This window comes from Homalodisca vitripennis, chromosome 2 (assembly GCF_021130785.1).
Source record: "Homalodisca vitripennis isolate AUS2020 chromosome 2, UT_GWSS_2.1, whole genome shotgun sequence".
Taxonomy (NCBI): Eukaryota; Metazoa; Arthropoda; class Insecta; order Hemiptera; family Cicadellidae; genus Homalodisca; species Homalodisca vitripennis.
In genome coordinates this window covers 160,434,981-160,451,196 of record NC_060208.1, presented here as the reverse complement: position 1 = coordinate 160,451,196, position 16,216 = coordinate 160,434,981, and the positions used below count along the sequence as shown (strand labels likewise).

The 16,216-nt window shown below is 30.3% G+C and overlaps 1 protein-coding gene across 3 annotated transcripts in view; it reads left to right on the top strand.

Annotated features, from left to right (window-relative positions):
* LOC124354934 (lachesin-like) overlaps positions 1 to 16,216 on the top strand; it is a 247,652-nt gene that overhangs the window by 208,922 nt on the left and 22,514 nt on the right. For all 3 annotated transcript variants that reach the window (XM_046805746.1, XM_046805744.1, XM_046805745.1), the window contains exons 3-7: positions 3,778 to 3,985; positions 6,342 to 6,503; positions 7,682 to 7,822; positions 10,369 to 10,653; positions 13,405 to 13,467. In XM_046805746.1, the coding sequence (XP_046661702.1) occupies positions 3,778 to 3,985; positions 6,342 to 6,503; positions 7,682 to 7,822; positions 10,369 to 10,653; positions 13,405 to 13,467 (859 nt within the window). The remainder of the gene's footprint in view (positions 1 to 3,777; positions 3,986 to 6,341; positions 6,504 to 7,681; positions 7,823 to 10,368; positions 10,654 to 13,404; positions 13,468 to 16,216) is intronic.

Here is a 16,216-nt window from a genome sequence, read left to right as displayed (position 1 = left end):
TTCACATAAGGATAACCTTTTACAAACAACTGTAGCTTTTACAGATATTGGATACTATTTCTGAACGAAACTTGAACGCCTTTATAGCATTTATTAATTTTAATGTATACTATTTACATTGGGATTCATTGTATCGATCATCAGTTACAGAGTAATTTATGTTTATAATGTGAGAACTTACTAGTTAGTATCAACTATTTTGGATTCTCATTCTTATTGAAATAGATTACTACAGTAATTATTGTAATGCTCAATATTTATATACTACATTTTACTTAAAATCTGTTTACATTTTAAAAGTGTATGTTTATAACAAATAAACAGTAACTTCAAAGAACCTGTGTGTACAGTAAAACAGGCTTTGATAGAACGTACACTATGGAAGTAAACTTCATAAATTTTCTTGGCTAGCACAACTGATTGCCCCTTAATAAAGTGGAAATTATAAATACGAACGTATACTGCACAACATTTCAGATAATATAGTATATTGCTTGCTAAATTGATTCAAAATATATAATTTTAAAAGAACTAATACAAGATACATGTATGCCACATCACATGTCGTACAGACTACACTGAGATTGTACGCAACATTTTACATATATTGCTCATTTGTTTCTCATGATGTCTTGCAGACAGATAAGACAGGTAGAAAATCGTACAAAAAAGAAGTTGACACACAAATGACGCAAAAAAGAACTCATTTTTGTGGAAATGAAGTTTCAAACGAAATTTAAAGTTTGCGTACGTAATTTTTCTCGAAAGATCTTGTCAAACAACAAATTCATTAGAATAGTGTTCATGCCAGTAAATAAATAATAAAAGTGATATACCTATGACAGTCTACATACCAAATGACTATAACTAAAGGTTGTATTTGTTGGGATGTTTAGGTTAAATGTGTTAAAATGTCGCATGTTTTAAGCACTTATGGGTGTAATTAGTTTGTTTACAAGTGTATTTACCGTGTAATTTCCTCGTTGTCATTAGGTTATCCTTAAGACAAGTGTGAAAATACACGCAAAAGCTCAGTCAAATCCAATCGAGAGACATACATCATTATCAAATTCAGTTTTTCTCAAATGTAAATGAAGCTTTATGCAAAAGTTTAGCTCTATAGGTCAGTCTTTTTTATGATATGCAGACAGGCAGACAGATAGAAATACAATTTTCACCCTGACGAATCCTCACAAGTGCTAGGCTTAACAAAAGTTCCGCCAATAATAAAATTAAAACTTGTAAATGTTATAAGAATAACAAGTACAAATTAATAATATTCATTAGGAGTATTTAAATTTCTTTCACAATGAGCCTTCAATAAAAAGGATTTAACATTTAATTTGTAAGGAATTGACAAATAAACTTACCCGGATTTTCCATGTTTTGTAGCCAGTAAGTGAAAGAAGACTTTTTAGAGCACATAATTCTCAGTACTCGGCATAGTCTACTAATTTACATATATATTGGCTAATTTACTGTGTGAGCAGGGGTGCGATGCTCCGGCGTGAGATAATAATCGAGTGTCTGTTGCGTTTCTCACTTCAACATTGGTACGTTCTTCTCACCTACTCAATTTGTCTCCTATTAGCATTATCCACGTATTTGAATTATAATACCGTCAATTTCGTATTCCTGTCATAACTTAAAATATACAAATTTGTATGCTTCACAGCCCTCATGCCTTAATGGACGCTTTGAAATTTTAGCAGCTCCTCTATAGTCGGAAAATAAGAATTTATTGTTATGTAGGATTATTTTAAATATGTATATTATTTTCTCTATAAGTTTATTTGTGCGTGCGTGTGTATTTGGAGCCATTAACAACTCACATATTAATACTATCTAAAATACCTCAACACGATTTATAAAATTCTATAGTAAATACTCCTACCTTGTTTTAGAAAAATTAAAAATAAATTAAACATCTATACGTAATGCATTTCAAAATCTCTAATATATAACAGTTCAAGTTTCAACTTCATATGAATTTATATAATATTTTAAAATAACGAATGAAATATCCGCAAATACATACAATATCCGAAGTCGTATAAGTTAATTCTGCAAACTAGATGAAACATTCTTCGAATTCAACAAAATTTTTCAAAACTCTTATAGAATCTATAAAAATATTACTATATTTTAGAAAACAGTTCATTTAAATAAAAAACTATTTGATTAATTAGCCAAATTCGTTCTATGAAATTTAATTGATCTTACTGCAAACAAATAGTTTAAGGGGAATTATATTAGAACACAACTATAAAAATAATCTAAAGGTTAAAAAACAATAAATTTAATTATCTGAAGGTTATCTCCACGGTCATTCACAGTTATAGCGGAAAAATTTATATAAATATATTTAAGATTATCAAACGTATCCAAAGCGTCTTGGTTTATGAAATACCATGTATTTTCAAAATTTAGCTTCCGAGAATGTTTTGTATATTTTAAAATAACTTTACATGAATTGATTGATAACATATTTTAATCACTTTAAAAAAGGTATATACTCGTAATTGAAAACATGTTACTATATATTAAAACTATGAAAGGTCGAATAGGCTTAGAATATAAATATAAGTCAGTTGATAAATAATGAACCTCAACCTGGAAAGATAAATATTTTACTGAAATCTGAAGTTAATAGAAAGTGTATGATTATATTTCGAGACAGTGTTAAAGAGATGTTTATTAGGGAACAAAGTATAGAGTGGTATGTACAGTGATATGTTTGTGTATAGAGCAATTACATATACTGTTACGAAAAGAGTATTTTCTAGAATTGGTTGTTTTACAGTAGGTTTTACAGATTTGGTGGAATTTTAAAATTAAATCAGTAGAAGTTTTGATATAGGACGGTAATAATTCTACAAACTGTTGATTATAAATATAAGCTGAAACTCTTCCTGTTGGGATAGAAACAATAGGCCTACCGAGTGGAGGACGAATGGGCTTGTGAATTTTTGGGAGTGTATAAAATGTGGTGTTCGAGGCCATTTTGGAGTTAACCATTCAATATTATTTCAAGACAAACCTTGACTGAGACCGTAATCTTTAAAGTAATTTTTAAGCTTCATTAAAGTTATTTATAGGATCTTCATCCACATTCTTTTATGTATTTATCCTTTAAGTTACTTAAGTTTATACTTAAGTTTTATATAGAAACCAAAAATTATTATTATAATTATAATAGTTTACCAGTATATTCTACCAGAAATTCCAAATAAGACGATAATTTTAATATTAATCTTATATTAATCTTGCAGTAGTTTTTCTATATAAATTGAGACTGAAAAGAATCATACAGTCACAGGAATCTAGCAGTAGGACAGAGGCTACTACATGTGCCAGATCTACGTACATCAAAAATAGTTATTGCAGTAAATGTTGTTACCTGATGCAGGTTGCCTGGATTCACATGGACAAACAAATGATACGATTCACCGGCACGTGATCTCCAGAGTGTCACGGTTTTAATGTATCCCATGACAGTCAGAAAACGTAGTTGCTTCACGTCACCGGGGTGCAACATGAACCAGGTCTACACCAAAAATAGTTATTGCAGTAAATGTTGTTACCTGATGCAGGTTGCCTGGACTCACATAGGACAGACAGATGATACTCACGATTCACCGACACGTGATCTCCAGAGTGCCACGGTTTAGTGTGTCCCATGACAGAAAACGTAGCTGCTTCACGTCACCGGGGTGCAACATGAACCAGGTCTACACCTAAAATAGTTATTGCAGTAAATGTTGTTACCTGATGCAGGTTGCCTGGATTCACATAGACAGACAGATGATACTCACGATTCACCGACACGTGATCTCCAGAGTGCCGCGGTTCAGTGTGTCTCATGACAGTCAGAAAACGTGGCTGCTTCACGTCACCGGGGTTCAGCAGGAGGACAGGGGTTACTATATGTGCCAGGTCAACACAAATCCTATGATAAGCCAAGTCGGCTATCTTCAAGTTGTCGGTATGTTGCAGATTGTGAAATAGAAAATAATAGATTGCATAACCAAGTATTATAACTATGTAATTTTAGCAGTTGCAGATAACGTCACCACAATGCATTTTAAGTATATTTGAGTCTCTATATTTATGTTGGCATACATTCAATACGTGGACCTAATGTGAATACAAAATATTGTCAAGAGTAGTGCCATTGAATTGTCATCAGAGCCATTGTATGTGGGAATCCTACAAAATATTAACATAAAATCAGTACCCGATACAGTGACTATTGTGAAGCCACTACTAAGTAAAATAAAGTGTATGTAAAAATAATCGTGTACCCAAATGCTTTCCAAGCGATACGCTTATTTAAAAAATGTTTTTACTTATGTAGGCTTAATTTTGTAACCGGTCTCAACCATTGAACTTAAAATAAATCACACACACACACACACACACACACACACACACACACACACACACACACACACACACACACACACACACACACACACACACACATACACACACACACACACACACACACACACACACACACATATATATATATATATAGTTAGGAAATAGGGGGTTTATATGTGTTTAAAACCTTTACCGTGTTGTCAAAGAAACAAACAAATAAGATACATTGCATAGTTAAGTTTGACGAATTAGTAACTAAATTTACACATTTATATCAATATTTGGAACTTACATCTAATATCGTTATAAGCGGATAGAAATATAAATACAAAATAATGGTGAAAGTGTGAAGTTTGTGTATATAAATTTATATATACAAGACATTTAAGACCAAAATCACAAAGAAATAAAATTTCTGTCGAATACGATGTAGGTAACTACGTTGTTCAAATTATCCGTGGGGTATTTTAGTTTATGAATAATCAAGCGACGTTTGCAATAATAGCACCTGCGTTATTTCAGACTCTGGAAATAATATTGTTGCTTCATTATAATATTTTAAAACCATATAGTTCCGTTACTAAACTTATAATGCAAATTTTTAAAACATTTTACAAGAAATGTTTCTACTACACAGCTATAATTAAAATATTAAAATAAAGCAATATTTGTTATTATTTTGAATACGAAAACCCCAGCATTCTATAATATTTTAAAACTTTAAATTTATAGGTTATTTTAGCAATATAATAGAATAATAAGTTAAAATATAGTAATAAATCATAAAAAAACTTGAAAAGTATTATTTCCTTTATTACATCACATGTTTACGTTTAAGGAAAAAAATAACTATTAAGTCTAACAGATTCTAATAAATTGTTATTCCCTCTTTGTTTCTGAAAGAAATCTATTCACAGTAATAACACAATACAAACATATCCTCAATAGTATACATTCACCCATATTCCTCTTACAAAGAGCACTTATTATTATTATAATACTTGTGCTACTCTCAGAATTTTCCATTCATTGCTTTCAACAAAAATTGCAAAATATTTATTAGCAGAAAATGTTAGTATCTCTAAACTATAAGTACAAGTTGTTTGTAAATATATTTTCAACAGTTTTGAAAATTAATATTAAAATATACTTCTGATGAATGTATGTTTTAACACGTATATTATCCTAGTGTAGTTGTAGGTATGTTTTGTTAAAGGAAACATTATTTAAACATATAAAAAGTTTTAAGTTGTAATCATATAATACTCAAATTTAATATTATTAATGTTTCTTCGCGTAAGTATGGACACGAATTTATTGTCGTTATTACGTAAACTTGTAATTAACGTAATCAAATGATTATTACGGAATAATTTCAATGGCAATGATGATACGTAAAGATGTAGAGTGATAATGATTATCAATGTTACATATATTATCGGTGTTGATAACGCTAATCCACTGTTTATCATTAGATTTACTGAAGTAGATATTTTCTTATGTATTACTTAAAGGTATAACAACGAAAATAATAATGGTCTTTTAAAGAATAGAGGGCTTATGTCACAAAAATAAAAATCTACTGGCCAAAATGAGGATAGGTATTTGAGAATCCCTCTTAAATGCAACTACTTTTATAAAATAGCTTTTTATTTAAAAAATACACAGACAACAGCAAAGTATTCTTAAAGACTTATATTCATATACACTTCATCTGTTCCGTTGAGTAAAGATAAAAACAGCTTGTTAGTATGTAATAATGTGTAACCGACAAGAGTAAGTAGATTACTGTAACCAAGCGAATTGACATAGTTAGTATGTAATAATGTGTAACCGACAAGAGTAAGTAGATTACTGTGACCAAGCGAATTGACATAGTTAATTACTCGCTACCCTCTAGACAAGTACATATGTATTGTGTAACCTTACCTGGACTGATGTATTGGCCATTTCAGTGCCTCCCAACATAATAGACGAGGACAGTACGACCTCTGCAGTTGCGGTAAGAGAAAACCAGAACATCAGTCTCGTGTGCAAAGCGGAGGGGTTCCCAACACCTAAGATAATGTGGAGGCGGGAGGACAGCAATCCTATTACAATAGATAGGAAAAAGAAAGGTAAATTTCATGCTGTTATGGATATTATTAATTCCTTTAGTAGACCAATCAGATTCTAGAATTTGTTTTCTATCCTCACGGATCTGTTGCACGAAATACGATCGCTTTTGTTGTATATGTTACTTTTTATGTAAACAAATTGAATACTGGTAAACCCACCATTAGACTAGTCTACATTATTCATAGCAGCTTCGGGTAAAAATCTACCACTTACAATTTTGAAACTGTATATATTACCTGTTTTATTATCACGATTAATTATTTTATGACTCTATTAAATTTAGAACTAACGACTACACTAGTTTTCATGTCATATATAATTTTATTGTGTAGAAAATAAAAAAAAATACGTAGGAAGTACATTTGTACATTTTTGTTTGTTTCATCATATATAAATAAATTATAAACATACAAAGCAACTGAAAGTGTGTGTGTGTGTGCGTGCGTGCGCGTGTGCGTGCGCGCGCGCGCGTGTGTGTGTGTAAGAATTACAATTAAATTAATAGCAATTTTTAAAATTTAATCTTCGAATTTTAATATCAATACTATTGTTATTAAATTTGACCAATTTTGTTGGTCTTAAAAAATTGATTTTTCGAAATTTTTATAATCGTAAGTCATTAGTCTCATAGAAAACAACGTGAATGTTCTTTAATACCTAAAAGTATAACAATTTCGTTTAAGGCTCCATGATGTATATTGCCTACTTTAGGTGCAGAAATGTATGTCAATAACGTATCATTCACATTACACGATGACATAATATAAAGCTAAACTGGATTGCTTGTAGATTGAACTTAAAATCACTGACACTATTAAACTAGCAGTGAATTAAATTATTGCAAATGCATAACACTGTTTAGCCCGTAATATAGATAAAAAAGTTATAATTGCTCATGTCTACTATATTTTTTTGGGTACTGTAACTATTTTCATAGGTATCATAATAACAAGGAACGTGATTGCGGGTTACGCTTAAACACTTTCAATACATATTATGGATGTTTTGACGGAGAACTCGTATAAAGAAAGTTTTAACGAAAGTTATTTAACATTTAGTCATAACTTCTCGAAACAGTCCAGACATTTAGAATCCAATTCAATTATGTTTACTATATAAAAAGAATGTTGTTTCATTGTTTTAAAAATCTTATTTTTTACTTGGTATTTTTCTACAGGAGTTGTAACAGTAAACGTGTTCGACGGGGAGCAACTGAACCTTACAAGAATCACAAGAAACGAGATGGGGGCATATTTATGTATTGCTACCAACGGAGTTCCTCCTTCAGTCAGCAAAAGGATCATTGTAGATGTTGAGTGTAAGTTTATTGCTAAGTAATCTATATCTAGTTGTGTTATTCATATTACTAGGTGGAAGTAACCTACTCGTAGTAAGTGTTATTACGTGTTGTTACGTAAGTGTTACGTAACAAACGTCTCTGAGGCTGCATGCTCACTATTTAGTCCAAAACCATTTTTTATAAGAACAGATAGAATCTTTCCTAATATAACTTAGGACATGATATTTTCAATTATTTGGGTTTCATAGCGATTTTTTATAATAAATGTCTACACATCATGTCTTCAGGTGATGATCTATTTCTGGAACAGTTGGGCCACAAATCCTATAACGTCATATATTTTAGTGACACGTGATTTAACTCAGTTTGTATGGAAATGAAAAATAAATTAAAATTGTTTGCCATAATTCCAATGTGGAAACTTGCTAACGCTCAACAAGTTCCATGTAGAGATTTTCACCATCGTCGATATCGGTGTTGCATAATATATAGAAATGAAAGTTCATGTAAAATTTAAAGTCTACAGGTTAACTCGTTCTCAAACTATTGTGAGGGCAGACAGCAAAGATATTGTTTAGCCCCTCGAGTGATAGGATTAGCTAACGTTTAGCCAACAAGAGTCTGTTAAGACGAGAATGATTATAATTTTTAAGCATTACACTGTCTAATATAGTTTTGCATACAGATAATTCATCTAAGAATGGCGCACTTTATTTATGACAATTATCAGTTATTAATTTCACTGCTCAAAAAGAAGGCTTTTTAATTACTTTCTAATATGTGATTATCCTAATGATTCGTTAGCTTAGTTATAGTACTGTAAATAATATCAAATAGTATATGAAAATTAAATATGTTTCAGTAATGTAAATATTTTTTTCAAATCAAATATTTTGATGCATCAAATGGTGCGCAATAATGTGGTCCTCCGTATACTACATGGTAGAACACTAAAATAACATTCTACTGTTTTAAGCATAGAATTTATTAGGAAATGTATATTTGCCTTATATATGGGTTGATTAAAAGCTATAGTATTAAGCAATAAATAGAATTCAATTGGTGTTTTATTGACACCATTATTGTGTTCTGTTCGAACTACAGACAGAATGAGCTATGAGATGGCCTCTGAACAATGGATTCCTATAAAAATGTATAATTCATAGAGGAGATTTTCTGAGTAGGCCTTGTGAAACTCCTTTGTAATAAATTTATAAGGGCAGAAAGAATATTTTATCTGAGACACGCTTCCGACTTCCAGATATAGGCAGGACGTGATCGCCGTCTTTACAACGCCAGCTGCATTTAAGTGTTGGCCAACACTTTCTTGTTGAAATACATCTGACTTGTTGACCCGAACAGTTTTATCTTTTACATAAAATTTTATGATTTTATTTATTTTATAATTCGTTGAATACCTTATACGGATATTGATATAAAAATTTACACATAATATTTTTAATAGTGCCTACTCCTTTAAGATCTCAAGATTAATAGTTATTTTTGTACTATAAACATTACATAATCATTATTTTTCTTTATTTAAAATACAATTAATATTACGAACCTTACCATTGATGTTAAATAAATATTCCTTATTGAGATAAATGGTTGATTACAATGTAAATTCTTACCTTGCTATAATGTAAATTGTAATATAAATTTTAATTTTGAAAGTAATGAAAACTAGTTTTATTAATATTTTTGTTATAAATGTGCTTTAGTTAAACTGATTAGTTTGTCTAAATGTCTTGCAATTGTACCATACAAACAGGAAATTTCAAATAAATTGAAAAAAGGTATTGAAATACGTAAATTGTTTTACTTTAATACGTTTTATTTCAGAAGTATTACCATTTAAATAGGAATGAGGTTCAGAAAACTAATAATACACAATACGATGAAATATAAATGTAGTTTCCCAATTTAAATTTTTTCCTTGAAGGAAATGAAACTAGGCTATATATCGAAACCGAAAAATAAAATATATATTTTCTGTGTTTCTTAGCGTCAATCGTTGTCCTTATTTATATTTCAAATTCAAATACGGATATTTTATTAGTGAAATAGTACACTCTTCTTCAATAATACCGTAGTTAGCTTCTACTCAATACTATAAAATTCAATTTTAATTATCATGAAAAAGCGATTGCATAGTAGTTAGTAATGTAGGCGATTCTTTTAAATATATACTAACCGTATTAACTAAAAGTTAAATGAATACTGTAACTAACAGAGGGTTGCAATGAATACCATTATACCCATTTTGACTAAAGTATGAATTTAACTTCGATCACCATATAATGAACACTTTTTTGATAATGGTATATATAGCACTATTAGGGATTTACGTCCTGCATATTTATTTAATAACGTAAACAAAAAAGTTTCTTACTACGGGTACATCATCCATATATTTCAAAATATTGCCTATTGTCATAAATGTCTACGCTCAATTTAAATTAGGAAAATGCCTTTCATTCTTTATCGTTAAATCCTATTACAAGTATTTGTTAATAGTACATTACTCTCAGAAAGTGTTTGATTGATACAATTGTTTATAGTCTCGCCAATGGTCTGGGTACCCAATCAGCTGGTCGGCGCTCCTGCAGAGACCAACGTCACGATAGACTGCTACACGGAAGCGTACCCTCGAGCCATCAGCTATTGGGTCTACCAGAATGTGATGCTGTTGCCCACTAGCAAGTACACAACAGAGACCTCCGAGAACAGTTACCGGGCGACTATGAAACTTACCGTCCACAACCTACAGCCCCGGGACTATGGAAACTACCGGTGCATCTCAAAAAACTCGCTTGGGGAGACGGAGGGCTCGATACGATTGTACGGTAGGTCGAAAATCTTCTCATTTTTTACTTTTATGGTAAGAGGTAATTGGAAGTAGCGTAGTATTTTTGCTTTAGCTAATTATAAAAAAGTGTTTCATACATATTGAATGTACAACTCCTGAAGGCAATACAATTTAAGTTTTGGCTACTATAATAATAATAATATAATAATAATAATAATTCTTTTATTGCATTTTGGCAATAAGACATTGCATTGCAAAAGTCAGATTTAAGTTATTTGTAACAAGTCCCTACTATACACAATTATACTTACAATACTCATTCAAACATAGATCTCTTGTCCATTCACGCCAACATGCATTCAACATGAGACTCGGGGCTCTACTAATTAATTTTTATGTAAATTTTGATTCTAATTCTCCCAGCAGCCAGCCATGAACTGTTCGACAGAATAAAACGCATTCGACACCAGTAGGCGTTTCAGAAGAGCTTTAAACTGGTTTAAACTATCCGATTGTATAAGACCCTCAGGGAGCCGATTGAGAAATTTGACTCCAGCCTGTGACGGCAAGCGTTCGAAAGCCACCGTCCTATGCTGTTCTGCACGGTAACTCTCCTTGCCTCTAGTTTTGTAAGAGTGAATGTCACTACCCCGAATAAGAACACACTTCGATCGACAATACAGGGCAACCTCCAGTATATAGAGGCAGGGCAGAGTCAGCAATTCGAGCTCACTGAAAGGATACCTGCACGACTCTCTGATGTTTAATTGAAAATTATTCTGACAGTTTTTTTTTTTTGTAGTCTAAATACTCTTACTAGATTGTATCTGGCACAGCTGCCCCAAAGTCTTAAACCATATGTCAGGTATTGATAAATCAGCCCAAAGTAAGCCATTCTTAAGACTTTTTGTGAACAACAGTTGGCAAGGTTACGCAGGGCGTAGATGCCTGAAGTAACACGAGCACAGATATAGTCAACATGATTGTTCCAGGTTAGACCTTTTGTCAAGGTACATCCCTAGGAACTTGGTAGAGTCAGTATTCTCCAAGAGCTCATTTTCTACAAAAACTGCCGGGTGGCTTACATCTTCATTTTGTCGGAGACAAAAGTTTATGACATTAGATTTTGTACTGTTTGTTCTTAAGTTGATCTCAGAAAATTTTTGAATGCAGCAATTGACAGCAATGAAGGATTCAATTTCAAGATTTTCTTTCGAAGTTGATTTTATGCAGAGAGTCGTATCATCGGCATATTGAATTATCTTTCCATTTTCCATCTACTCCACAAGGAAATGCATTCTGAATTCTGAGAAAATATTTAAGGTTCCTGCTCCAATGGTCTTAGAAACTGTCTTAGTTTAAGGCATGAAATATTTTGTTCTATGTATGTAAACTACAAATTAAAGAGTCTCCTATTTTATTAGTGTAGATGCAATTACATTAAGTAATATTTCATTTTTAAGTATGTTATTCTTCAATTGCATGTATATAAACGTAATTTCCTTGAGATATAATTTATTTAAAACATGCTATTTCCTAACGTGATAGTACATAAACATACTGCAAAAATGCATATGCTCCTAACTTATTCTTACCTTATATTCCTATAAATCCTTTTCAACTATTATTATTTTCCGCCTTAAAAAAGTTACATTAAATAGCAAATCCTTGAAATAAAATATTACCCAAACTCAGTTCGCTGGACTATAAGATCGATTTTTTTCGCTTATTACGTACTGTTAATAACACTTGACGAATACAATTTTAATAAGGTGTAACTTTTAATATACATTAAGAGTTACATTTATTTTAAAATTTGTTATTATAGATTTAAGATGTAAATTATCATTTTTATTCTTGTAAATTATCAATTATCACATAATTGTGTTCCCTTTTCTATTTTTATGGTGAGTTAGGGTTCCTAAACTGACACAGGAGCTAATTTTCTATATGAAACGTCTAAAAGTATTCGGTAGTTTGAGTACCTCAAACCCTCGAAAACGTTTTACTTTTAAAAGTATTCTTAACTACTAACAGTATTAACGGTTTTTATTTATAAAGAGTAACTATTACATGCTATTATTTATTGCAAAAATCTACCGGAATATAATTTATTACTGCTACTACTCAAATACCATAATCTACTAAATCAAGTTTAAATTTATGTCGCATTTATAATTGAATTATATCATTTGAAAGTGTGAAAGTATACAGATTATAATCAACTGTAAAGACGCAATTATAGTTGGTTGCATTACGTTTTCTAGGATGAAAACCAAGTAGTATTTATGTTAATTTATCTCTTACCTAAAATCTTAGTACAGTAGTACTCAGTACAGTGTTATATGTTTTTACTACTTATTTCTGATCAATTTCAATACAAAAATATAGATAAGAAAAAAAACCATAAGCGTTCATTATTAAGTTGTAAGTCAGTTGAAAATTTTCATTTGTTTACAGCAGAAAAAGTTGTAATATTGAGACTTTAATAAATAATCATTATTCATATTGAAAAAAGTAAATTCCATACAAATATCATATAAACAGAACTCATCAATATCAGTACTCATTAGGCAAAAAGTTTAAAATTTGTAGAAATATATTAGTAAGCTAAAAAACTGGATACGTTAACTTTGGTATTGAATAAACACAAATCACCAACCTCATAATTAATATTAAATATAAATAATATACTTGTTTTAAATTAATATATCAGTAAATTAGTTATATACTCATTCGTATTAGTACCCTTGATATTTAGATTAAAATATTTTATTTGTGTCTGCAGAGATACCGAGACCATCGTCTCCTCCAAAAGCTACGAAAGTTGTCAGTGGAGCAACGAAGGAAGGTAACACATTTTATTTTCTTATGCGATGATTTTCTGCATATATAAAGTATACTTCAATGTTGCTTAGTAAAGCTTCATTCTTACATAAACACAAGGTTCATATTACATTTATTTCACTGTAAGATTGTCCTCTTTATCTCTAAAAAATTTTTATGAAAATTCCAAAAGCTTTTCAGGCACAACTTAAGAAATGAGAAATTTCGGACCGTTGAAAAGACTGATGTAATTGCTTAGATAATTAATTTATACCTGATGTTGAAGAATAACATTTCAGAAACCTTATTATATTTGAACAAGTTCGTACAACACGTACTAAATTTCAGTTTCTATGTATTAGATAGTTTATTTTAATTTTTTATTCTGTATAGCGTACATCAATCGATTTTGTAATGCGATAAAATCTATATCATTTTTAAACCATAAATATAATTAATTCTTTAAATGTATTTAAAATAAAACCATAAATAGCTATAATATAAAAAGCGTAAAATATATTTTTTTCAATAGATAGTTAAATTTAGTAAAAGCTCGTATCCTAATATTGAAAATAATAAAAATATTTTAAATGTTTTTATAAGTTTATTCTTTATTTTGTTGAAAGATTTCTTAAAAATGTCCATAACAAATTACTAACTAAGATTTATACACAAGAATATAATATAGTAGGAATATAAGACAAGAAGACAAACATCTCTTTTCTTTGAAATCCAGTGCTCTATGAGAAGCTTAACCCCGCTGATATCCCTCTCTTCCTGCAACCTGAGCTTAATGGCATTCCTCCTAAATAATGCAGTCCAGTTTCAGATCTAGTATAAGCTCCTATTTTATCTGGTATAGCTACGATATTTTTATCATCTTTAGTTAAAATGGTGCAGTTTTTTTCTTGTAATTTGGAATTTTATCCCTTTATGATAAATTCACTAAAATAGCATATGCATGAAAACTATTTTTATCCCTCCAAGAGAAATAAAGAAATTGAATATTAAACCTTTTCATCTGGCCTACAAAAAGCAGCTGATCCTAAAGGAATTAGGCCTGTATATATTTAGCAAATATCTTAAAAGATATAATTGCTCTCAGTCGTATTTTATACACATACTGTAAAACATGCATAGCTTTACATTAAGTCTGATTTTATGCTGATTTTAAGTCCTATATATTCATTAAATATTTGAAAACATTTCTAGATAAGTGATAGAAAATAATGTCTTATTATATTCGGTCCTCTGGGAGGCGTATTTTAGATTGTAGCTTGCTAACTTTTACGATAAAATGTAACCACTACAATAGCAAATACGAATTAACTTCGAACACCAAAATGTGAGGCATACAATCTGTGCCATGTCAGTGACGGAGTCTTCGTACTTCATATTTTTTATGTTAATCAATTAGTAGCATTGGTTAATATTATTTTATTGGAAAAACAGTATACGGAATATCAATTTCACGTTGTATTTGTGTCAAATACGAGTACTCTTGGATTTTATGTATGCAGCTTTTTGGAGTGTCAGTGAGTTTTATATGGGTATAAGAGAATAATTACATAGCATTTGGAATTTTTTTAGCCAAATGCAGTGACTTATTTGTGTGTGACAATTGTATGAAGAAAATAGCTTTTTTAGATGGACTCAAGAGCCATCTAGCCATTGAGTTAATTTAAGATGTAATGTTAGGGATAAAACACTCATTTTCGTTTTTGGTTGGACAACTAAGAATTCAATAAAATTGCTCTATGGCTTATACATTAGGTGCATATATTACTTTAATACATAGAAGAGTAAAACTTCAAAATCGATGTCATGACTTTCTCATTACTTGCTTTTAAGCGACATTGTATGTAGCTGTCCAAAAATGTATTACTGGATCCTAAATGTACTAAACATCGTAACGACCGTTCACACCTTACTCTGTGTTTTCAATAGTATAACAGTAAAAAAGTTGATTATTAGTTAAATTAATTTAACGAGTCTTTGAGGTGTCATTAAACAATTTTAAAATAGCACAATTGAAAATATTTAACAGGCTCTGTCAATCCAGACCAGATATAAAAACCTTTTTCCTTATCTACTTACCTCCTTTTTTATGAGAAATTTTACAATACTTTAATATTTGCTATATTCACATAAGAAATAAGGCCAATCCAACAGTTATAGATCTTTATAATTGGTACAGTCACTCTTACCTTATAAATCGTGTAACTGTCCCGATTTCACTTTAGGCATTTATTTGTTTCCAAAATGTGAACTGTTTAATTTCTTAATTAGACAATTCTTTATATTTTTCATTTATTTTGAAAAGTAATAAATATTTATCGAGGTGACTTTTGTGTTTTACTTAAATCTATCCTCCCCAAACATACCGTTTTTACATATACGAAGTAAACAATTTATTATGAATTCAAATGTGAGAAAGAATTAGACACATTTCTACTGAACTTTTTTAGTTCTACACACAAATATAAGAACTGAAAACCTAATTTAAATAATTGTTACAAGTTGCCTTGTAATTTATAAAAGACGGAAGATAAATACCAAGTTTATTTGACTGCACGTTTTATGTCTCCATCTCTAGAAAAAATATACAACAAATCGGATCAAATATATATATATATATATATATATATATATATATATATATATATATATATATATATATATATATATATATACTAGCTGTTTCCCGCGGCTTCCCACGCTTTTCGTAAGTTTTGCCCGCGTATGAGCATTTCTGGTTGAAGTAAATTATATTT